Consider the following 26,124-nt stretch of genomic DNA (forward strand, 5'->3'; position numbering starts at 1 on the left):
TCGATCATGTCCGTCGCCGTCCTCCCGGCCGTAAGTCTTGTCCCCTATATACGGTAAACGAACAAGAGATATAACTAGTGAGCGAGAGCGTGAGATCGAGGAGAAAGGCGACAGGCAGGGGGGCTAGCAGGCAGCAGGGACAGAGAGCGAGAGGTTGCTCAGGACGACACCTGCAGGATGGATGAGGAGTACGACGTGATCGTGTTGGGGACGGGGCTCAAGGAGTGCATCATCAGCGGCCTCCTCTCCGTCGATGGCCTCAAGGTTGCAGCTGGGTGCATGATATGATTCTTCTTCATTCCGATCCGGCCTGTCCTTGTGTTTTTTATTTCTTTTTCCTGCCATTGTGAACCGGACGAGATTCTTGTTATATAATATATATGATTACACAGGTTCTTCACATGGATAGGAATGATTACTATGGAGGAGAATCATCATCCCTGAATCTTATTAAGGTTTGATATATATATCTCTATCGCGTGACCATGGAAGGCAGCACTGTCATTTATTTGTACTCTGCGCAGTCTCTGACAAATTCTATCTAAATTAAACATCATATGGATCCTATATGCATGTTCCGTGAAATTCTCCAAGATGAGCTAGTTTAAAATTTCCCCTGTATGTCCTTTTTGCCAAACATCTTCAACTATGCTCTTATTGTACGTTGCTTGGGAACACATAAATTAAGCGCCCAATTCAGCCTATTGTCATGCGCATCCAAGAATTCTTCAGTCTATTGTTGAAGTTGTGTATCCATTATTCTGATTTCTAATGTTTCCTTCCGGTGGTATGGTGGCACATTTAGCTCTGGAAGAGATTCAAAGGCAATGACAGCCCTCCTGAGCATCTGGGCATCAGCAAAGAATACAATGTTGACATGGTACCCAAGGTCTGTTACCCTTGATCTCTCTATTGCTAGCTAGCTGTCCCCTGTACAGTGTTTTGGTGGTGTCGCGCAGTTCAAAATATGTTCTGAATTTACAGTTTATGATGGCAAATGGTGCGCTGGTTCGTGTTCTGATCCACACAAGTGTGACAAAGTATCTAAACTTCAAGGCCGTTGATGGAAGTTTTGTGTACAACAACGGGAAGGTATGGCTTATATGAGTCTGATATATTTAGATATGATCTAATTGTGAAACATGTATGCACACTGATTCACTCTTTGTTAATTTCTTTTATGCTAATTAACAGATTCACAAAGTCCCTGCAACCGATGTTGAAGCTTTGAAATCTAACCTGATGGGTCTGTTTGAGAAGCGTCGTGCTCGCAAGTTCTTCATATATGTGCAGGATTACGAGGAGGATGACCCAAAATCTCACGAGGGCCTGGATTTGACCAAGGTCACCACCAAAGAAGTCATCTCGTAAGTTGTTTTCACTTGTGCTGCATTTCAGTTGTTAGATCTTTGGGAACAAGTTAGAAAGCCAATTTGTATTATTTTGTCACCACCATTTGTTTCCTAATGCAAAAACTAAAATGTTATCTTGGATCAGCAAATATGGATTGGAGGATGATACAGTTGACTTTATCGGGCATGCATTAGCGCTTCATCGGGATGATAGCTACCTGGATGAGCCTGCAATTGACACTGTCAAGAGAATGAAGGTACTACATTGTCATACTTTGATATACACACAATTATGCTATATTGAATGGTACTTGATTCATCTTTAAAGGAAAATGTTGAGATCCTAAACTATATCACTAGAAGGTTTACCACACCCCAAATCTTTGTATCGAACTCTCTTCCTGCTTAATGAAATACTTGCCACGGCATGCTCTCAAAACAAAATAATCACTAGAAGGTAAAAAAAGTTTGAAAGGCAATCTCCTACTATATACTACCTTGGTGCTGGATATAAGATATCATAAGTTGCCCTAAGTCAATTATCCTAAGTTTGACCAAGTATATAGCAAAGAAAAACAATATTTATGGTATCAAATAAACTTCATTAGAAACATATTAGGCCAAAGTTATGAGTACTAAAATGACCTCTAAAAAACATTAAGTATTATATTTATGTTTTATTTTTTGGTTCATTGTTCTTGAACTTCACTACTGTGGCACACTTTTGTCAGCAGTGTACATCTTCAAATGTAGAGGCTGGATGTTTTAATTTATTCCATTATCTAATAAGAAAAATACATGATTGGATATCCTCTTGTAGTTGCACGCTACATATGTTTAATTGACAGAAAATTCTACAGCCTACATTACATTTCATTAGTGTAAATTATTCCTTTAGTTGCACAATAAATATATTGCAGTGTCTTGAATCATGATGCATGTTAATAGGGTTATAGAGAGGAAAAAATCAAAACATGTTCCTAATGTTGATCTTCTATTTCAATAGCTTTATGCAGAATCACTTGCACGCTTTCAAGGAGGGTCCCCTTACATCTACCCTCTATATGGTTTGGGAGAACTTCCTCAGGTATGCCCTATAAAGCAATGATGAATCAACTAGCCACCTTTTAAGCTTCTATAAACTGAAATGATGCATGTCGTGAAAGGCTTTTGCCCGTTTGAGCGCTGTTTATGGTGGCACGTACATGCTGAACAAGCCAGAATGCAAGGTAACTAAAGTATTTCAGTCAACACACAATATGAGAATACTCAAACAAAATGGTAGCTCAAAACTTCTGACAACTGTGCCAAATTTGCAAACCTTTTGCAGGTTGAGTTTGATGAGAGTGGAAAAGCATACGGAGTCACTTCTGAAGGGGAGACTGCAAAGTGCAAGAAGATTGTTTGTGATCCTTCATATTTGCCTGAAAAGGTATATATGTGGAGAATCGGTGAGTCACTTGTACATGGCTTCAGTTTCTAAAATTCTTGAACCAATGAGCAGGTGAAGAAGGTTGGAAGGGTGGCCCGTGCGATATGTATTATGAAGCATCCAATCCCCGACACCAAGGATTCACACTCCGTGCAGATCATCCTCCCAAAGAAGCAATTAAAGCGCAAATCAGACATGTAAGTCATCTTGTGCTAATGCAACAAATTTTAAAGAAACTGCAAAATACAACATGCTATTTATTTATAGTCGATTCTTGTTCCGCATAAGGTTTTACTTGTTTATGGTAAACTAGTATATATTAGTATTAGAACAGATCACATACAGATGCCCCCCTTTAAAAATAACTTGAATTGTGTTGTTCCATCGCAGGTACGTGTTTTGCTGCTCTTACGCTCACAATGTTGCACCAAAAGGCAAGTTCATTGCTTTCGTTTCGACTGAAGCTGAGACCGACAAGCCCGAGATTGAGTTGAAGCCTGGGATCGATCTGCTTGGCCCTGTAGAGGAGACGTTCTTTGACATCTATGACAGATATGAACCCATTAACAATCCTGAGGAGGATAGTTGTTTCTTGACAAATGTAAGTACATGCACGCACAATTTTATAGTGAAAGACCACACTGTAGGTGTGTTGGTAAGTAACAAGTACACCATCATTTTGTAGAGCTACGACTCAACCACTCATTTTGAGACAACGGTAAAGGATGTACTCGCCTTGTACAACAAGATCACTGGAAAGGTAACTTATTATCACAGACATAGAGAATCACAAATATATATTATTCAGGTGATGTTACAATAGAAATTGCTTAAGCTAACAATTTAACAAACCTACACTGATGCAATGCAGGAGCTTGATCTTTCAGTCGATTTGAATGCTGCTAGTGCTGCTGAGCAAGAAGCTGCTTGAACATCCTCTTATTTTTGCAGCTCTACATGATAGCTACTTCTTCTATTTTTTTAAAATCATTCCATAGATGGATAAGTTTATTGAAATCCATTGCTCATGCTTTTGGAGTTCCATTTTTGTCACTTGTAATGAACTACAGTGGCTCGGATTTATAAATGTTACATTATTCACTGGTGAAAAGATAGTTTACGTTGCCCAATTTTGTTTATTCGAATTACTCTTATCCATTCAAGTCGGTTCACCCAAAGGGCCAAAAACCTAGCAATGCAAGTAGTTATGAAATTGATGTTGATTAGGAGCCAATAAGTACGATGTTTCTTTTCTTACAATTCATAAACCAAAACTGAAAATTCTGTTTTAAACTTAGATTTGAAATTCATTTTTTAAATTTTTTCAAAGTGCCACAAATGAAGAAATAATCTAAAATAACGTTATAGTACTCTAAGAGATGTGTAATTTTGTAGTTGATGATGTTTTCATTCAAAATCATTTAGGTCTGATAAATTTTATTTTAAGATTAATTATTTTAAAATTCATATTTTTTGAACTTTTAAAATTACCTCGGATAGAGAAATGATCTAAACGAAAGTTCTGGTACTTGAAACTTTGAAGTTCAAACTTTTTCATTTGAATTCATAGGATCTCAAATATGTATTACAATATATTTACTAAATTAGAGGTGGTGAGTTTGATCCTTTGCGGCCATGCACATGTGAAAACCATGATTGTTTTAAGCTTTTTGCCCAACATATGAATTCTGAAAAAAAAAATTGTCCATTTTTTTGGCCAGGTCATCCTATGGCATTGTGCACAGTTAGTTTATGACTTGATCCTAGTAGTTGAGTGGTCACAAGTCACTGTATCATAATAAGGTGGTGACTTCGTGACACCTCAGCGGATAACCCGGAGAGGCCCAAACTTCAGTATGTGTTAAGTGGCTAATCCACTTACGTGCATCGTAGATCTGGTGGTGACTTAGTGACACTCGACAGATCGACCAATGAGGCCCTATCTTGACTGTGTGTCAAGTGGGGCTAAGTTACTGGTGTGCACATTTGATCTAATGGCGACTTCGCGATGCTCAACTGATCATCTAGTGATGGTGTGCCTCGACTATGTGTAGAGTTGGCCAAGTCAGTGGACTATGCTATATGATTTGATGGTGACTTCATGACACCTTGCTAGCGGATCATTTGATGAGGTTTATTTCGACATATTCCCTTCTAGCCGTTGAAAAATTGGCATATGTAGGATCACCATATGATTTGGTGCAACTGTGTGACGCCTAGCAGATCATCTAGTTGGACCAATGGAGGACTAGGTGACCTTCTCGATGGAGTTTCCTATTAGGAGGCACCTATTAGTGTATATTGTTTTGCACATTGTTCCAGAATGGAGAATGGGTATTCATTAGTGGAGACTTGAGACCTTGTGACTCAGGGAGCTAAAGTGAGTCCTTTTTTACTCTTCTGCTCCTCTAAAATGGACTAGTAGTTATGACAACAACCTAATACCATGGGGGGAAAAGATATGACTGACTCTTTATAGATTTTATGCTCTTGCATGTGCTTTGCTACTTATTGTGACCAAGTTCTTTTTTTACAACTAGATTTACAAGTTAGAATGTGCTTAGTGATAGGTTTATTTTCGTAAGAACCCTTCCCTTAGTGTGAACCTTTCTAAGGACATATTTTAGTATGATGGGCCTAAGGATTTCTTAGTCTAATCCTTTTAGTCTTGGTGCCTCCATGCAAGCAGGTCAAATAATTTTGTGTAGGTTAAAATCATTGTTGCTCTAATTTTTTAAGCCCGATTGACCCTCTTCTTTTGGGTCATTGGGCCCTTTCAGACATGCCAACCCTGAGTTGACATGCATCTGGGAGGCATTAGCTAGGGGTTTGTGTGGGTGGATGGCCAGCCCTCAAAGGACCCGCCCTTGCCATGTAAATGTGGATTTTTTAAGAAGCATATAAAATGTACACATATCTTTGGCTCCGCAAGACATATATAATGTTTTTATCCTTATAGAGTCTGAACCTAGTAAACTCTATTCTCTTCTTTTAATAATATTATGCCAAAGCAAAAATTTGTAGCATTCTTTTGAAAAAAAAAATCAACTCTAGGATCTGTGGCCAGTGGCCTTGTACCCATAACTCATGTACATCGCCCGGGTGGACAAAACATTTTCCAGCGAGCGTGTCCAAGGGGGGCGCTTCGGTCCTCGCCGTGGATGTGGCGCTCAAGCGCGTAGGCAGGACAATTCAAAGTCTTGGGATTCTTCATTATATTCGGTCGTCCAGTGAACGAATCCAATTTGCGTTGTGCAGCCACAGCTTTATTCGTCCACTGAAGCATCATCATGCACTGGACTCTGCCCGACATGGACAACGTGCTGCGAGCCTGCAAAATAAAGCAATGACCACCACCACCACCACAAAACCAAACATCACGGCATGCAAAGCAGCTATATACCCAACCAAAGCACAAAAAGGCATGACTCTAGAGGACATAAAGTATTGACTTGCACGGTCTATTGTTTTTGGAACCCACTCACTTTTTAAGAGGACAATTGGTAATGCTGCCTAGTGCAATGTTTCTCCTTTTCTTTTCGGATTCTAATGGCATCCATTCATGAGAATTTTCATATAAGAAGTTGTATAAGCGCATAGTCCCGGATTTCCATTGTAGGTCATTTTATCCACTCCACTCCACTAGATTATTTTAGAAATTTTATGTATCTTTTCCATGTTCTTCTTTTTCTTATCTATGCTTAATAAACATTATTTCCTCCACTGTAATTTTTTTTTAGTTTTTGTCATAAATTAAATTCCTCTAATTTTTATTAAGTTTATAAAAAATATACTAATTCCTATGATACTAAATATATGCACTGTCAAGACACATTTATGTCGAACTCAGTGAAAATAATTGATGTCATAAATATTGATACATTATTTTATATTTTTGGTTAATGTTGGATAAATTTAACTTAAGGCAAAACAAAAAAACATTATATTTTGTAATGGATGGTGTACCATTCCTTGGATGATGACCCTTTTTTTTGTACACATAAGAGATGAAGGGCGTTGACGCCACTTGATTTACTTAGTTAATCCTCATGGACAAATCTAAAATGGCTACATCTAGAATCAGAGGAAGTTTTTTTTTTAACTTGAAACTAGATGTCCAAAAACAAGTTTTTAATAATCGTAAAGTGTACTCAGATATGTCAGTATACATATTTATATATCAAGGAAACGTACACAATCAGCACCCTTTTTTTTTAGGAGAATTAAGGTCTTTGACATCTGAAATTTTAAGGTCTTTGACATGGGCCTCAACCCTCAGCTATTGGGCTGTATAAGGCTGGAGGATCACCTGGGCATACCTCTTGGGCTCTTGGCGATTGGAGTAACCACAGCATTTTTTATTTTTTATTTTGAAACTGAGCAACCACAGCATTATTAGGCAGCAGCATATCTAATCTACTTCCTCAGTTCTCAAAATAAATGCACGTATCGTCGTAAAATTAATGCTTTTTAAAATTTGACTAGGGCCTAGAGGATGACAATATGTGGAGATCTAATTAAAGAAAACTTTTGGAAGACATTTTTTCTCTAGCTCGAACGTCTCAGGTTATATTCTTCATCGGTAGGACCTTAATTCCTTCTTGAATTTGTCCTACAACCATGATTCCACATTAATCTAGTTCTGATTCTGATTCATCACTGACCACGTTCTGCCTCAAGAACTGTTCATAAAATATACATAAACCACGTAACAGCAGAAATTCGCGAACCTGCCGAACCACATATGAGCACAAGTTCAAGCGCCAGCACTAGAAACGCTAGTCGATCCTCGCGATATTACAGCTATACGAACAGTTAATATATTACATAATGTATACACTAATAAACTATATTTGGAAAAAAGTACGTTTATGGACTAGTTGCTAAATGGGTCAGGCATATCTTCGGAGTAAAACTACAATACATCGTATTTGCAAAGGGATTCTTGCAATGGCCAGGAGACATATTTAGAACATGCAAACTGGCACAATTCTCACGGACCAGCAATCTGTTTGGACATGAAAATCATCGTTCTGAAACCAACCAGGTTTTAACGGCAGACAATAGGTTTCACTGGAAGTGGACACATCACTTTCTTATGTATAGGTTAACATAGGACAGGACGCATGATTGACGGCAGACAACACGGAATTAACACCCTCCGCACAGGCAAAGCTCCTGACCTGTACTGACTGTGACCAAACCGCATAGCTAACAGACACATTTCCTCAACTCCATGACCACGGCACTGGTTGCTAGTTCAGAGGCTTTTCACTTCTTCAGATGGGGGAAGCACTGGTACACATCTGTCTTTGGATGCTTAGCCTCGGCATGCTCCCGGCACTTCACTTCAGTCGTGGTACACATGAATGTTTGCATGCATACTTTGCACTGTGTTCAGGTTGGCCAAAACAAATCAGTATCAGTAAAACACTTGAGACGCCAGCTTGTGAAAATATGCAGCCGAGACTAAAAATTTGCAGAATTTTACTTCAGTTTGAGTACATCTAGAAATTTAAAACTCCTCTATTAAACGTGAACTCTAACAAAGAAACCGATACAACTTGCATGGAACCACTGGTGCTAAGCAGCGTTCCACGGTGTCATCTAATGTCCCCTAACTACTAAAATGCATATCTAGGCCCAAATGTGGCTAAACCAGTTAAATATGCCAGACACCTCATGTAGGCAAGTACATAGGAATTGATGAGATTTTAGACCTAGTGGCACACTTAAACAAAATTTAGACTCATCCACAATTTGAGAGTTTAGGTATCTCAATAACACTCTGAAAAGCCCCAAATAGATTCCAAGCATCAAAGTGATCAAACAGTTCAGAACAGTGGGCGTGATTGGTGTTTTGCCTGAGAAGAAAATAGAGCATAGTCCAGGTTCAGTTCGAATTTCAACTCCAAGCAATGGATTGGAATCTACTGCCTGATGTAGAATAATTTGCACAGACAAAACAAATGGACTAAGTTGTTTTTCATGGGTAATAGTTGGGATTAGTACAATAGTGCCATTTCTGAAGCCAAATTTCGCCACAGACAACTGATTTTCCATCAATCAACATAATAAATAATAAATAAGCATATTTGTCAACAAGGGAGTAAGCACTATAAGCTAAGCCAACCGCTGCAATGGTACCCAATGAGCAAACATAAGGGTTTGTTTGGATACACAAGGCTAGTAGTTGGGGCTAAAAATTAGCTCAAATTAGCTATGGTTGGCTAGCTAGTTGGATAACGACCAGTTCAAGACTTTGCTAAAAGAAAAAATTAGCCCACCTATTAGCCCTCATCTTTGAATTCACTGTGGCTAATTTGAGCTAAAAATTAGCCCCATGTTATCCAAACATGCCCTAAGATTGGGCTGTAACTACAACTAGACAGACAAACTGTGTTGCCTGCTTGACTGATCAGAGAAGCCCCATTAAGGGGAAGGATGACGTTATGACTGGTTATGTTCTTTGCCATATATAAAGATACAGCTTATCTTTATTTTCAGCCTCCAATTCGAGCGGTGCAAACTAATAGGCACATAGCAGTATGTAAAACTTACTTCATTCATGGCGTCCCCCACGTAAAAATTGACAACTGACCCTAACCGTGGAGATAAAACTCCAATCTAAGTTACAGCCACAGTCACTAATCCAGCAGTCTAAGCACAACATGCCCTACCAATCCATCAAGAAATTCCACCAAAAGACATAAAAAACGTAAGAGCAAAGGCACGGATCTGTAACAGGGTGTACCTGGATGCTCATGGCCTTCTTGTTGGTCTCAAGCTGGCTCCCTGCACAGCGGAAACACGCAGATCCATCAGATCGGAGCACCCTCCCAGAGCAATCGCCCGAAGAAAAACCACATAATATCGAAGAACCGGAAGGGACATGGCGTAGAAAGAGAGAGGGGGCGCACCCTTGGACCCCTTGTTCTTCTCCAAGTTGCGCTCGCGGGCCATCTTGGACTTCTGGCCGTTGCCGCCGCCCATGGTGGATGGACCCGGCGACGATCGATGGCAGCAGCTACGCGCACCTCGCCCGGCGGCCGGCCCGCGCCGCTCCGCGTTAGGTTTGTGGTTCACGGGAAGTGGCGAGGGGGGTGGGCAGAGATCTCTGATGGATCTGAGCGACGCGGAGTCGCCCAACGGGAGTTTTTTTTAATAATTGGAAGCCGTGCCCGTCGGTGCCGTGCCGGAAAGGTACTCTTGAGGAGATCTCGGCCGTCCATCCAGCCGCGAGGAATCATTACCCGACCGAGAATCGGAGATTGCCATACACAGGCGATCACCTAAAACCAAAAAATTTTCAAGATTTCCATGATATTAAATCTCGTGACAAGGATGAAAAAATAAAATTAATGACACAGTTTGCCTGTAAATCACGAGAAAAATCTTTTAGACCTAGTTACTCCATAATTAAATAATATTTATCAAATAAAACAAAAGTGCTATAGTGTCAAAATCTAAAAACTTTTTACATCTAAACAAGGCTACAGTATTAGTCCAAATACAATATTTCAAATTTACGTTACACCTCATTTAGCACCGTAAAATGTCTAAACTAGCAACATACTCACTCCGTCCCAAAATAACTGTCTTCTCACTTTACGAGAAATAGTGTTGATTAAATATATATTAAAAATATCAATATTTATATTATATAATTAGTATCATTGAAAAGATTTTTAAATCTAATTTTTTTTAACAAATTTATTTAGATATACAACATTACACATATTTTCTATAAATTAAGCCAAACTTGTGACACAGAAATCGAAAACGACACTAATTTGGAACGGCGACTTCATCCCGAGCAAGGCCAGGAACCCATCGCCGCACCGTGGCGCGTCCTTCTCCTTCCGGCGGCGGTGTTGGGGACTGGATGCTTTCTTCTCTCTGGCTGCTTCGAAGGATCTCCTCCGCCCGAGGAACCTTCGTACGAAGCAGTGCGGAAGTTCTGAGCAAGACTAATGTTAACGCATCTCTTGTGATACTGAGCAAATGCAGGGACTAAGACAACGACGAAGGTCGTGAGCGGAGAAGGAAGAAACCTTCGGATCTCCCCGCGACGAAGGATGGCCAAAGGAAGGACGAAAGACGCAGCGAGGCCGGCAAGCCTTCGGTGCGCCTACACCAGGGGACCTCCGGCGTGGCCAAGCCGACGAACCTTCGGCGTAGAAGCGTTGAAGGTTCAGCACCGGACGAAGGATCCAAGCATTCGACAAGCTAAACCCCAGGCGAGAAACGCGTGAGGAGCTCGTAGAGTGAAATTACATAAATAACTTATGGTCAGTAGGCTGTAGCATAGGAATATGTCGGGATATTCTCCCATTGTGACGGGGTATTTTTGTAATTGTCTTAGATCGGTTATCGAACCCTATATAGAGAGAGTGAAGCCATCATTAAAAAAGAGAACATTTACTATTCTCATCTACTGTTGAGATCACTGTTTGCGTTCGTTGAGTCGCGTGAGAAGGCTCGTTGCACACAGTGCTGCTAGAGACTGCAGTACGCACTTTCTCAACACGCGGCAGCCCCGCGCAAAAGTACAGCCGCTCCACTCCCCCGCGCTCGCCGGCTCGAAGCCGTCGAGGCACCTGCACGTCGGGACGGCCTCGGTGTTGTCGCAGTAGCCGTTGGGCCCGCAGTGGCCGTAGCGGCTGCTGCACGACGAACCGGCGGTCGGCGGCGGCCACACCCCAAGGACGGCCCACGCGCCATGCTGCTCCTGTTCCAGCTCTGGAGCTGGTACTCGCCGGAGTAGGTCAGCACGTACCTGGTGTGCGGAGTGTTAGATTCGTAATGCATCGCAGTTCATAGATCGGGAATATTTCTTTACATTTAATCAATAATAATATGTACATCAACATGCCCTAAATAAGATTTACTGTACAAACAAAAAAACAGAAACGGTAAATAGACTAGACCGTTGCTGAGAGCCGGAGCCGCCGTAGATCCGCTGGCGTTCGCAGTGGCGTCGTTCGCTGGTGAAGCCATCGGATCTGCGTCGGGGACGTTCCTTGTGGTGGCGGCGCTATAAAGGAAGGTGGGGGGCTGGAGCTCTAGGTACGAGGTTCACCGCGCAGCCTTTTCCCCACCGACATCCTAAACTCTAATCCGATCCGAGAGAGGCGCTGCCAGCGACGGGGGCCCACCAACCATGTAGGGTTGGGCGCCCCCGATTAGGGCGCGAGAACAAGACCCAGAAGGCCTTTGGGTCCATCTGGAAAGGAGATCAACTAACACGGCGCGCCATCGTAGAGGGTGTAGGTCAGGTACATCACATCTCCTCCTCGGTGCTTACGAACACCGCGTAGACATGTACCCCGTCCACGGGGCGCTCCGCATCACGGGACGACGACGACGCGTGCCGTTCCACTTCCACTGCCAGAGGAAGAGCTGGATGACCCTGTCAGGGTCCGCGCCGAACGTGAAGCTCCCCGGCGAGGGGTCGCCGGGGCCCTTCCACGACACCAGCTGCTCGCCGCTCCGCGTCCTGTACTTGATCCGGATCTTCATGCCGGGGAGTAGCGTGTCCGCGGGGTGCTCGAAGCTCTGCCACAGGGTGTGGTGCCGTTGGGCGACCTGATGACGAGGTCACCGCTGTTAAGAAGCACCGCGGCGACGCCACCAGTGGCTGGCGATGCTGCAGGGCTGCCTAGGACACCACCGGTGACGTTCGTTGTCCAGACAGCGCGGCCGTCGGCTCCGGACAAGACGAGGTCCGAGGTGTCGGCCGCCAGGGAGAGCGTTGGTGGAGGGGACGTGCTGTTTGCATTGTGAGAGGGGTTTCTTTGTTGGCGACCCACACCACGGTGAGCTCGGGGATGTCGTTGTACCAGAGATGATGCCGACGTACAGCTTGGCCGGAGTTGAGTTGTCGTTGGTAGGGGAGAAGAAGCCCAGGGCGAAGCTGCCGTCCTCCGACACGATGGTGGCACCAGGGGAGAGCGGCTTGCCGGGGACGATCCTGTCGTCGGATGCACATGGACATGGCGCCAGCAGGAGAAAGAGAAGGCCGGCAGTACGTGTAGGTGATGGCTGAGCAATGATCCATCCCGTCGGTCTGGCGTGAGGCGAAGTCTGAAAAGCTTTCTGAGCAAGGATCAGCAAGACAATCTGAAGTTATCACACTTAGCTTCATGATTAACAATTACTTACCTTTGGCCTTGGTCTACTATAGCAGTAATGAAGCGTGTAATTTGACGATTTGGGAGAAGAAATCTCGCTTCATCATACCTGAATGGGACATCAACACGCAGTAATAAGAAAGGTAAACATCATGCAAATAACTTACTGCGAGTCAGCGCCTCACTAGCTTACACCGGCGCAGCAATAGGATGGTACTGTCAATATGTCATTGATGACAGCCATATTATAGCGACAAAAAAAAACTGGAAACAACATGCCACGTAATGAGATCATAGGGATTAGTCCACTAGGGAGGCTATATGGTTTGCTCTTCGTTTTAGGATGGGCTTGATCCTATTGCGATCCAAATTTATATTATTACTGTTTTCGTAATATTGCACAGATGCACTCTTTTAGCCTTAGGCCTTGTTTAGTTTGCAAAATTTTTCAAGATTCTCCGTCACATCGAATTTTACGGCACATGCATGAAGCATTAAATATAGACGAAAACAAAAACTAATTACGCAGTTTACCTGTAAATCGTGAGACGAATCTTTTGATCCTAGTTAGTCTATGATTAGATAATATTTGCCATAAACAAACGAAAATGCTACAGTAGCGAAATCCAAAAAATTTTCCAAACTAAACAAGGCCTTATATCACTACCAGCAGGTTTGGGAGATCTGAGTTTAAGTTGCTGCATGACTTTGTACAAGACACTACCGTCCGGAATCCGCATCTTTGCCGAGTGTTAAATGCTTTGCTGAGTGTTTATTTTCGGACATTCGGCAAAAAAGTTCTTTGCCGAGTGTCGAAGAAAAACACTCGACAAAGGCTTCTTTGCCAAGTGTCAAAAAACACTCGGCAAAGAAAATTTCAAATCGAATTTTGAAGCCCTAAACAAATTGAAATCAAAAAGTTTTTAACTACAAAGTTGTATAACTTCTCAAGATCTACAACATTTATTTTGATTATTTCTTTATCTTTATTCGACAAAGCTAAAATAAATTTGTTTATAAATTTTACATCTCTCTTATAGTTTATGAAACTACGAGAGAGATATATAAGATTTTAGAAAAATATTAGAATCACCAATGTCGGATGAACAAATGACAAAATAACCAAAATAAACTCTGTAGATCTTGAGAACTTATGAAATTTTGTATTTGGCAACCTTTTCATTTGAGTTCATCTTGTCATACAAAACCGCGTTTTTAATTGAAAATTTTAAATTTTGAATTTTTTAAACAACCTCGGATGGAAAAACTCTCTAAATAAACTTTATATATCTCAAAAAGTTATGAAACTTTATAGCTAACAACTTTTTATTTTGGAATCATCTTGTCATGCAAAAACTACGTTTGAATTTCTCAAATTTAAAATTCAAATTTTGTAAACGACCTCGGATGGACAAACTCCCTAAATAAAAATTGTAGATCCCAAAAAGTTATGAAATTCTGTAATTGACAACTTTTTGATTTGAAATCATTTAGGACCTCAAATAATCAATTTACATATAATTTAGTATAATATTTCAGGACCCGAAATGCAATATAAACACAAGTCATAGTGTGGTGTAGTGGTTAAGAGCGGAGACACGCGCAAGAGAGGTGACATAGACACTCGGCAAAGCATCAGTGTCCCGTAGTGAGAGAAGGGAGTGACAAATACTAAAATTAGGGAACATAAGTATATTTGTTTATTAAGACACACAATCAAATATAATGCATTAATTTTATGAAAAGTCAAAAGATAGTTGAGTACTTGGTTTGATGATCGCTCCCACTTCAAAGTTATAATGTTAGTTTTCTATTGAGCAGATACTTGATTTTTCCACTTTGTAAGTTATTGATCAGGGTCTTGTATTTCACTCTATCTTCTTTTAGTTTTTTGTACATCCTTCTGTTTTTGCACATCTCATATCAAATCAAACGATCTTTCTGTTTTTTAACCTTTTTTATTAGATTTTTCATAAAAAAATTGTTTGCAAAAATTGCAACTTTAATCTCATAAATGCATGTAAGGTTTTGTTTGGATATTATCGGATTCATCTTAATCCACATGCATTGCGTTGGATTGGAAGAGTTCAAGTTCTATTCCAATTCACCCTCACACATATGGATTGATGCAAATCCTACTACATCCAAACATAACCTAAAAGTGGAATAAAGGAACCGGATTTATTTCGTGAATAATGGCACATATTTATAATAATAAATAAATAAAGGGATATTTTTGGGTTATTGTTTGTGCAATGTCTGTGGTGGATAATTTGTTAACTTGTTGTAGGATTATTTTGTTCTCATTCTTCTTCATGGAACGTGGTATGTTTAGGGCCTTGATGAGGGGTACGGTGATTTGTTCATTATATGCTAAAATAATAGAATAGATACAGAAAAATCCTAGCCCCCAGTATACACACATATTTATTTTTATTTTGCAGAGGATTCTAGCCCAGGAGCGTGTGTCTCAGCACCGCCGCCATCGCTGCTCCTATCTTCATCATGGTTGGTGCCCCTCCCTCTCCGTGTTAATCACCGAAGGCCGGAGCGAACGGGGATCCATCATTTTTAATAAGTTTTTTTATTAAGATCTCTCTATACCAAGTTTTTTGGTTTTGTAGATTCATTTCCTACTTCTCTTCTCTGGTGACGGTGAGATGGTAGGGTGAAACCGCTTTTTTCATGGTGACTACGTTGAAGATACGTGCAACAACTACGACGTTGGCATTCTCATTGATTTGACGACATGGAGACTTTTATTTTCGAACGGCGACATCAAGACGGAGATGGTGTCTCCACCATAGAATAATTTTCTCCGATCTCTTCTCCGTTTTATCGTGGTTAGATCTGGCCACGGTTAAAGACTAGGGAGAATAAGTTTCACATCAGTCTTTCTCGGTGGCAGAAAGGAAAATAAGAAGAACACCAGAAAGAAACAAGTTTCTCAACTCCGCCTATATGAATGTTGGCCGTCGTTCGTTGGGCATCTGTTCTCGGGCCTTTTTGCTGACCCTTTTGTTGAGTGTTTGTCAGTACGGTCATCCATACCGCAAAACGTTATATATGTTTGGTTTTGAGATCTAGAGCTATTTATAGCTTAGATATAATTTAAATGATTTTTTCTTGATATTTATGTAATCCAAAGTACTTATAACATATTCATGTACACAATTATTATCTAATATAATTGTTCTTTCGTTGCAAAATTAAAAAAAAACATTCTAGCCCAGGTATGATGTAATGCAGGCCGAGGTACATGCTCTTAGCCCAAATCTAAACAAAGCCGAGTGGGCCAGTGGGCAGAGGCAGGCCATGAGCCGGCGCGCGCCGAAGCGAGCAGGCAACGTGCCACGGGCCGCCCGCCACGTGTAGGCCGCGACACCCCAGCCACACGAGCCGTCGCCGAAGCACCCGCACCACGTAAAAGATGCACACGCCTCGCTCGCCGTCGCCGCACCGCGCGCACCACATTTTTACATGGCGCTCTTCCTCCTCCATCATCCATAGCATAGGGGCCAAGAACAGAGACAGAGGAGCTATCCATGCTGCTCCGGCTGAAGATCGTCGGCGGCGTCCACTCGGTGGTGCTTCCAGTTCCAGGCGGCGGCTATGACAACCATGGCGGCGGCGCCTGCTACGCGGCGGCAGCGCCCTGCTGCTGGCGTCGCAGCCGGCGTAGCGTCGTCGCGAGGCGGCCGAGGAGTGGGAGCGCCACGGTGGTGGTGATGGCGCTCAAGGAGGAGCCCGACGGCAGCCGCAGCGGCTTCGCCGGCGGCGGCGGGCCGAGCTGGGACCCCGGGCTGGAGATCCAAGTCCCCTTCGAGCAAAGACCGGTAACAGCAGATGACTGATTTGTGGTGCATATCGTCGCCGTGGATCGTGTGGCTGGATATTCCATGCATGTTTCTGTTTTTTTTGGTGCAGGTGAACGAGTACTCTGCTCTCAAGGATAGCACCCTCTACTCGTGGGCGGAGCTGAGCCCAGGCTCCTTCTTCCTCCGGCTCGGCGGCCTCTGCCTGATCACCTTCACTGTCCTCGCAGCTCCAATTGCAGCCGCAAGCTTCAATCCAGGAAAGGTTCGATCAAAATCTTCCATCTCTTTTTTTTTCTGACAAAACGTAAGCATGCCATTCAGTTCGTCAGTCAAATGGAACTCCTAATAACCTGAATTAATCAGAGAACACACGGAGCTGTAGCTTGACCCCAGACATAGCCCATATGGGTGTGTCGGCTAGGACCCTGTCAGTTTGCATGCGTCCTTGTAATTTAGCTTCATTATCATTTCGTCATCTTTGATATTCTGTCCAAACTATATATGCAGGATCCACTCAAGTTTGTGCTAGCAGCTGGGATTGGGACGCTGCTTCTGGTGTCATTGGTGGTTCTCAGGATCTATCTGGTAAGGACGCGGAGTATCAAGTCATACTTACAGTTACAGGATTACAACGAGACAATCAAGAACTGGTGGTATCTTTGCCGATGGATTAGTTCTGAACTGTCACCGTGCCCGTGTGCAGGGATGGAGCTATGTTGGTGATAGGCTGTTGTCAGCAGTGGTACCGTACGAAGAAACCGGATGGTACGACGGCCAAATGTGGGTAAAGCCACCAGAGGTAACAAACGAGCATGATTCACCAGGCCACCAAGGCACCAACATTGTTAAACGAACAAAATAGTATATTTGAAGCTTTCAGCAGTACTCCATTTGATCCCAAATGTATGATTGCACTTGCATATTATTAGTAAATTAATTGTTCCTTTCCCATTCATACCGAAAACTGACATAAGACGCCACATGTTCTTCAACGAGTAGATCTCACTGTTAAACTCGCTGATCGAAGCTAGCCACATCTCCTAGAACTAGTTGTACAAAAGGAATAAGTTTACATGTCTGCATTTCCATTTCGCTGCAGGTGTTGGCTCGTGACAGGCTCTTGGGATCTTACAAGGTAGACAAAACCTTTTTGGCAGGGTCTATTTCTTATCTCTACCTAATTTCAGAAACCACGAGCACCCCAAACAAACTGGACAAAGTGTCCCTCTGTATGCACACTCTCTCAGTCTCGCTCACTGACGAATCTCTTCTCTGCAGGTAAAGCCGGTGATCAACCTGCTGAAGCAGACGCTGGTGGGCACCGGCGCGCTGCTCGTCGGCGCCGTGTCGCTCTTCGCCTTCGCCGCGCCCGTCGAGGACTTCCTCCACGCCCTGAACCAGCCTCCCTCCGCCGCGTCGTCCAAGCCAAGCTTGAGGTGCGCGGTCGTCATGCATGGTCTGGTCTCTCAATTGTCACAGCTTCAGCTTCGTTTCATGCTTGCATCGCCCTACCAATGCATGCAGGAAGGAGGAGCTGCTGCGGCTACCTGTGGAGGTGATGCAGGACGACGACCTCGCCGCGGCCGCCGCGGAGGCCGCCGACGGACGGCCGGTCTACTGCAGGGACCGCTACTACCGGGCGCTCGCCGGCGGCCAGTACTGCAAGTGGGACGACCTGCTCAACTGAAAAATACATAGTACGCCTAGTGTTGCAATACATGGGCAGTTCGCCATGTTGGTACGACGCGGCAAGACAAGATGTATTTGTCAGAAATGGAAGTTTTGTGACTGAAAATTTAATGGATAGCCGTTCTCCGTCGTCTCGCTTGCCACAACAAGAGTTAGGGTATCACACGTATAGTGAGAGAGCGGCATACAGACCTTTCTACGGTCCACCAAGGTACCACACCAAGTATAACAGAGTTCAGAGGTACCACATTACGGAAGTACAACACATTTTTCAGTAGTGTTTGGGTATTCAAATTCTAGAATGTCAGAAAATATTTATGGTACTAAATAGATCTCATTAGATACATATGAAATGCATTTTCATAATTTATCTTTGTAGCAGTTAATACTCTCCTTTACAAATATAGTCGAATTTATGATAGTTTTATTCACAATAACTGAAAATCATTTATATTTCAAAATGAGGAAGGTATAATTTGGTACTTCATGGGTTCAAACTTACGAGGTTTAATTTCCTCTGTTTGGAAGCTTGGTATTCAGTCTAAAAACCTAGTACATTACAAGCCTTTGCTGTTTGGATGGCTAGTTAGCCTAGTAATTGTAGACCTGGTACAAGCCTAATGTTTGGATGGCTAGTGAGACTGTCTTCAACAATGAGGACGCAAATTCAACACCTTTGGGGTCCGGCACAGTGAAACCATCCTCACCCAAAATTTCTTCATCTCCAACAGCTAAGGAAAAGGAGAACACAAATCCCCCCCCGAAGAGCTGCAGTCGGAGGCAGCCATGGCAGCGCGCGAGCGGTGGCGGGAGCAGGTGCAGCTCAAGGTGGCTGCAGCGGCGACGACGGGAAAGATCTGGCAGCGCCACCTGCCTCCCTCCCTAGCTCGTTGTCGTCAGGCCTGCTTGGCCGCGCCGGCTGCGCCTCGTTGGTGCCGCCTGCTACCTCGGAGCAGGGGAGAAGTGGAGGAGCTGCGACCGCCGGCAGTGGAGGAGCCGCACTCACCGCAACCGCGAGTCCGCGACTGGAGGAGTGACGCCGTGACCGAGTGGGGACTGGGGAGGCATGAACGGCGGCGGCAGTGTCCACGAGCCGGCTGCTCCTCGCCGTGGCCACTCCTCGCGCATGGGCCCACCACTACGGGGCAGAGATTTGCGTCACCCCGCCTCGACGACGTATATCTACATCTCAACTCATCTGGTAGGCAAAATAGATGCTGTATTTGAGTCTCTGTTGGAGGGAGTTTTTGATACGTAAAAACACTGCAAGCTACCTATTTTGGAGGGAGTCAATATGAGCCTAATAAAATAGGTTGCCTACTCAGACATGAAAAGGGGACTTGGGCTTATCCAGTTAATCCCATCTCGAAGGAGATGATGAGGGTTTTGAATTTTGGGATTTATTAATCTCTTTCAATCCCGTCTAATCCCCCTTTAATACCTACAAAACTTAACAAGGCACTCGATAAATTGTCGAATCCTAACTTGAGGCCTTCAACTATTCTTTAGAGCTATTGAATGGAAAAACAGTCCCGTGTGCAGAGAATTCAGTCTCCCCACGCACCATTTCAGCTTAGAGGAGTTAAAAGATTCAAATAAGAGCATGTTTGGCCAGGCTTCTAGGGGTTTCAGCTCCTCCTCAACCAGGGCCTTGTTTACTTCCAAAAAAATTTGCAAAATAGGAATAGTATCACTTTCGTTTGTATTTGACAAATATTGTCTAATTATGAACCAACTAGGCTCAATAGATTCATCTTGTCAATTCCGACCAAACTGTGCAATTAGTTTTTATTTTCATCTATATTTAATACTCCATGCATACGTCTAAAGATTCGATGTGACGGGGAATCTGGAAAATTTTGCAAAAATTTTGAGGAACTAAACAAGGCCCAGCTATTGTAGCATAAAGCTATTTTTCTCTCTTCACGAAATGAACTAAGAGCCTGAAGAAGCCATGTTTTCTGGCTCCTCTTGCTGGAGTCGGAGTCAGAGAGAGCCCTGTCAAAAAGGACCTAAATTTGATGCTCTCTGTTTCGTGTGTGATGCTCGAACACAAGGTCATGATTGGCTCAAGAATGCGTGCGGGTGGAACTGACGAGGATAAAAGCTTCTGTAAATCTAGGACATATTCCATGCGTCTCAAAAGAGTACATAAAGCATAATATAGTCAACCCATTTAAATTTGATCAAATTTATACAAAATTTATCAATATATTCTTGTAAGAGACCAAATATGTTTCATTAAATTTAGTCAAACTATTTAATATATAAATAAAGATATAGCTAGACTTGTAGAGTGTGTTTGGTTTCATGACCAACTTCTAGCCTGGCTAGAAAATAAGTCAGGCTAGTCTAAGCCTGTCTTCAACAAGCTAAGACAAACTTGTTTGGTTGCCTACACTACCTAAGCTTGGTTAACAACTAGTTTGTTTGGTTGGCGATTTGGCTTGGATAGAGTCACCTCTTTTTTGTGCAGGTAATTTCATCCCTTTAAAGCAATTCATCGAACACCTTTAAGGCGAGCAGAGAGAGCAGAGGGAACAAGCCATGGCCGATGCCGCAGTTTGTCAAGCTGTTGCTCGTGGGCCTCGGCGACGTCGGTCCTGTGGCTGGTCTCGCAAGCGAAGTAGGCCAGACGAGACCCGTGGGCCGCCGAGACCATAGATCTTGGTCGGGTCTTCATGTCGGGTGACTTAGCCGGTGGCACCATCGCACACCACTTCGCCGGTGGCACCATGTCAGGTCCAAGAGGAGCGAGAGAAAGACCACATCACAAAGGAGGACGGGGGCGACACGGAACACATCGTCTTGGCCGTGGTTGACCATGCCACGCGCGCCTTCGTGGTGATGGTGGCGGTGGGAGAAGGAGGAGCATGGACGGGAGAAGGAGGAGGAGCGCCAGCTGGGGATGAGGAACGCCGGCGGGAGAGTAGGAGGAGGAGCGCCGGCAGGGGAGGAGGAGCATCGCCGCTGGCACGGAACACCGGACGGTGAGAGAAATTCAGCTGAACCGGTCGGAGTCTGGCTCCAGAAAGAACACCTAGTGTTTCTAGTTAGGCTGTACGGAAGGCGGAAGGCCAGATGGAGCCTGGCTCCAGAGACTGGCAACCGAACATACTAAACCTAGCTCATCCAAGCAAAATATTATGTTTGGAGGCCAACCAAACACATTTATATTGAAGGAGGCAGTCAGTAAACATAAACATATCCGATGGTGGCACGGTGGTTTATACTCGGTCCATTGGTAAAGGAATAACAGTGGACCCGTACCCGTACTTATCTGTTGATTTGCTTGTGTGCTGCTGCTGGCCTGCTGCTGAACCTAACAACCAGCAGTTCCCTTGTCTGCCGACTGCCGGACTAAATTTGAATCGTCTCTAACATGCATCATATTTAGTCCGGCAGATCATCCAGAAAGGCCGACACGCGTGACGCTCGCCTGACTTGTTCGGTAACGTGGGGTTTTTTCTAGTGTTTTAGCGTTTAAAATTTAGTATAAACTTTTTCTAATAAATGCCTCCTAGTGAGGATTCTCTAATATTTGACTAGTGGTAGTGTTTTATTACTAACTAAAAATATTAGGAGAACTCCACCATTTTGATAGTGTTAAATATAAATTTTTAAAAATAATTAATTGTATAGTTTATTATAATTTATAAGACGAATCTTTTGAATTTAGTTAGTGTACAATTAGATAATATTTGTTAAATATAAATAAAAATATTAGAATATTTATTTTGCAAGGCCCGAAGTGTTTTTCACGTAGTACTACATATATACTGTTATTATTCGGCAGGTTTTCTATCCTGTGACAACGCGACAGTATTTGCCGACGGTGCTCCCACACCCAAGATGGATGGGATCTATCAGCGTCTGCGCGTCACCGTACCATCGAGACACGGATCATCACGTCATCAGGCTTCAGACTTTCAGCAGCACGTAAACCTTGACAAATCATAAGCTGCATTCCTCGAGTCGCCTTGATAAATTATTTACTACTGAGTACCCCCTCCGTCCCATAATAATAGTCGTTCTAGGGGATGGCACAACTACTAATGTTGGGTACCATAATAAGGGATACCCAAATCAGAGCAACAAAAAACGCAAAGAAATATACTAATCACAATCATCAGGGCCTCGGACGCAAGTTCCGACTCGCCCGACCCCTCAGGGCCTCGGACTCAAGTTCCGACTCGCCCGACCCCTCAGGGCCTCGGACGCAAGTTCCGACTCGCCCGACCCCTCAGGGCCTCGGACGCAAGTTCCGACTCGCCCGACCCCTCAGGACCTCGGACGCCAGTTCCGACTCGCCCGACCCCGTCCAGGCTCGGGCGCCGGACCCCACTCCGCCTGGGCAACAAGACTTCCCCCGACATGACGGATGCGACGGCCCCCATAACGCGGCAGGGCAAGACGACAACTGTTTCAACCACCCCAGTCACTGCAGCCTTACCTCTGTCACTATACACTCCTACCCCTGTTCACTGTAGCACACTACCGCACAGTAGAAAGGGAATGGGTGAGGTAAATCAGCACCACTGTTTGTGGTCATTTTCCACTGTTGACAGGATGTGCAGCAGTACTGGTGATCCTACCCCCGCGACCCCTACAGGGTTCGGTAACCCTCTACAGGAACAGCCATGCCGTCAACCATCCCACAAGGACGAGATGGACCAGCCTCAACAGGGTCGGGGCTGTGTTTTCACCCCTCAATAAAAGAAATCTACTCATGTAAATACCTGGCCTTCCCTTGGGACTATAAAAGGGGAGCCATGGTTCACAACTGGAAGGGACACAGGACCAGAACACGCACACAACACTCTATCACAGAGCAGCAGCCCGCACTCTGTCCACACCAAGCCGAGACCTGGGACTTAGCCCTCTCTCGCAACCAGCTTGTACCCCCTACTGCAAGCACCTTTGGGTGCAAGGTTATACAGAATCCACCACTACACTGGACGTAGGGCATTCTTAGCCCGAACCAGTATAAACCCTCTGTGTCTCACTTGCATCACCATCCAAGCTTGGTCAGTCACGCAGATTTATACTTGTTAGTGCCTAGACCGCGAGTCTAGACGCCGACAGTTGGCGCGCCAGGTAGGGGCCTTCTGCGTGACATCCACCTGCCCCTGGTGGGGAGATTTGGATGGCAGACGGTTTTCGCCCGCTCCGCCGCGGCACCATCATGATATTTGGGAGTTTGGAGTTCATGTCCCTCGGTTCCGGCTACGACATGATCCTCCTCCCGCCACGAGACGACGTCGAGCCAAGCCCCGAGCCGATCCCACCACAGTCAGTGCGTGGGAGACGTTCGGGACACCATGCGGGGGGCTCACGAAGGCGGCGTCAGAGATCTAGGATCTCCGACCCCACCACTGAGGCCAGGGTCCGTCCGGTCCTCCCCCCGCATATTCCTCATCAGGTCGCCCGCTTCTCCGGCCCGATAAGCGCTAGAGGAAGGGCTCGCGGGGCTTCAAGCCCCGCTCCCAGGACCAACAGAGGGTCATCGCGGCCACCCATCCCACCCCGTTCGAAGGGGAAGGCACGGCCCGCGCCCGTTCCCCGCAAGGGGGACAAAGGGGCCTCAACATCCCGTCCTCCTCCACCTGCGGATGAAGTAGCAACAGCGGCACCTCCCGAGTTACCTTTTGGACTCAGGAATGCCGCCGCTACCTACGCCTCTTCCGTAAGCACTTCATTAAGTGCGTACGCGGAACTTCCCGGGCACCACTTGAGGTCTACACTGGACCTCGTCTCCACACCGCCCGTCTCATCCTACCCAGAGGACCTCACCTCGGGCAACGATGAGTGGGCTGGCGCTGATTTCTCCGGGTGTGGCGACCCAGAGACCTTCATGCGTTTCTTGGAGGCCAGCAACTATTGTCTCGGCTACTCCGACTCCGACAACGAAAGCTACGACCCATCACGAGAGTGCTTCAACTTAGAAGTCGGAGGCACGCCGCATAGCGCCCAGGGGGACGCAGGGCCCTCTAGGCAAGGGGACTCAGCTCCCACCCCCACAAATCCAGCACGAATGCTGGACCATGTACTTCGACGGGTCTCTGATGAAAACTGGGGCCGGCGCAGGCCTTGTCTTCATCTCACCCCTCGGGGTAAGGATGCGATACGCAATCCGGCTCCACTTCCCCGCTTCAAACAATACAACAGAGTATGAAGCCCTTGTGAACGGTCTTCACATTGCGATCGAACTTGGGATCAAGCGGCTCGACATCCGAGGCGATTCCAGACTCGTCATCGATCAAGTCATGAAAGAATCTAGCTGCCATGACCCCAAGATGGACGCATACTGCAAGGCGGTTCGACGCCTGGAAGAGAAATTCGACGGCCTCGAACTTAACCACGTGTTAAGAAAGTATAATGAAGCCGCCGACGCGCTCGCCAAGATGGCATCCGAGCGGGCCACCGTCCCCAGGATGTTTTCGTCAGCGACATCTACAAACCTTCCGTCGACTACAAGGACGACGGGGGGGTCGGATGAGCCCCAAAACAAACAGAGTGCCGACCCCAAAGACGCTGTCGCCCAAGAACAGGAGGCCATGGACATCGAACCAGAGCCACCTGCGACTGACGACTCGCCTGATTGGCGCTACCCTTTGCTTCAACGCCTGGTCGATGGCACTCTGCCCCTGGACCAGGCTGAAGCGAGACGCGTGGCTCGTCGTGCCAAGATCTTCGTCCTCCTCGACGGGGAAATGTACAAACGCAGCCCCTCGGGCATCCTTATGCGTTGCATCCTACGTCAGGAAGGAGTCAAGCTCCTACAGGACATACACTCGGGGGCTTGTGGCCATCACGCCGCACCTCGGACGCTGGTAGGAAATGCCTTCCGATAGGGTTTCTACTGGCCCACCGCTGTAGCCGACGCCACAGAGATCGTCAGGTCCTGCAAGGGATGCCAGTTCTACGCTCGGCAGACACATCTCCCCGCTCAGGCCCTACAAACGATCCCCATAACCTGGCCTTTCGCTGTCTGGGGCCCTGACCTGGTCGGGCCTCTGCAGAAAGCGCCTGGGGGCTTCACCCACTTGCTTGTCGCAATCGACAAGTTCTCTAAGTGGATCGAAGTCCGAACCATTACAAGGATCAAGGCCGAGCAAGCCGTGTTGTTCTTCACAGACATCATCCATCGATTTGGAGTGCCGAACTCCATAATCACCGACAACGGCACACAGTTCACCGGACGAAAGTTCTTGCAGTTCTGCGACAGGCACCACATACGTGTGGACTGGGCGGCAGTGGCTCACCCCAAGACCAACGGTCAAGTGGAGCGTGCCAACGGCATGATCCTCCAGGGTTTGAAGCCCAGGATTTTCAACCGACTGAACAAGTTTGGAAAAAGGTGGCTCAAGGAGCTACCAGCCGTGCTCTGGAGCCTGAGAACCTCCCTGTCGGCGTCTAGACTCGCGGTCTAGGCACTAACAAGTATAAATCTGCGTGATTGACCAAACTTGGATGGTGATGCAAGTGAGACACAGAGGGTTTATACTGGTTCGGGCTAAGAATGCCCTACGTCCAGTGTAGCGGTGGATTCTGTATAACCTTGCACCCAAAGGTGCTTGCAGTAGGGGGTACAAGCTGGTTGCGAGAGAGGGCTAAGTCCCAGGTCTCGGCTTGATGTGGGCAGAGTGCGGGCTGTTGCTCTGTGAAAGAGTGTTGTGTGCGTGTTCTGGTCCTGTGTC

General features: G+C 45.3%; 3 protein-coding genes across 3 annotated transcripts; 2 read left to right on the forward strand and 1 right to left on the reverse strand.

Annotated features, from left to right (window-relative positions):
- LOC8063216 (guanosine nucleotide diphosphate dissociation inhibitor At5g09550) lies at positions 78 to 3,899 on the forward strand. Its single transcript, XM_002465040.2, has 13 exons — positions 78 to 264; positions 393 to 455; positions 806 to 889; positions 985 to 1,092; positions 1,195 to 1,367; positions 1,498 to 1,609; positions 2,359 to 2,439; positions 2,519 to 2,581; positions 2,683 to 2,784; positions 2,857 to 2,981; positions 3,175 to 3,385; positions 3,470 to 3,544; positions 3,656 to 3,899. Exons 1-13 carry the CDS (start codon positions 178 to 180, stop codon positions 3,713 to 3,715), a joined length of 1,344 nt encoding a protein of 447 aa, XP_002465085.1. The 5' UTR covers positions 78 to 177; the 3' UTR covers positions 3,716 to 3,899.
- On the reverse strand, positions 7,727 to 9,962 carry LOC8066254 (uncharacterized protein At2g23090). Its single transcript, XM_002467618.2, has 3 exons — positions 9,705 to 9,962; positions 9,539 to 9,579; positions 7,727 to 8,175 (listed from the first exon to the last, which is right to left on the reverse strand). Exons 1-3 carry the CDS (start codon positions 9,775 to 9,777, stop codon positions 8,056 to 8,058), a joined length of 234 nt encoding a protein of 77 aa, XP_002467663.1. The 5' UTR covers positions 9,778 to 9,962; the 3' UTR covers positions 7,727 to 8,055.
- On the forward strand, positions 16,360 to 18,792 carry LOC8063217. Its single transcript, XM_002465041.2, has 7 exons — positions 16,360 to 16,753; positions 16,845 to 16,997; positions 17,243 to 17,320; positions 17,439 to 17,534; positions 17,835 to 17,870; positions 18,014 to 18,171; positions 18,260 to 18,792. Exons 1-7 carry the CDS (start codon positions 16,463 to 16,465, stop codon positions 18,420 to 18,422), a joined length of 975 nt encoding a protein of 324 aa, XP_002465086.1. The 5' UTR covers positions 16,360 to 16,462; the 3' UTR covers positions 18,423 to 18,792.

Source organism: Sorghum bicolor, chromosome 1 (assembly GCF_000003195.3).
Source record: "Sorghum bicolor cultivar BTx623 chromosome 1, Sorghum_bicolor_NCBIv3, whole genome shotgun sequence".
NCBI lineage: Eukaryota > Viridiplantae > Streptophyta > Magnoliopsida > Poales > Poaceae > Sorghum > Sorghum bicolor.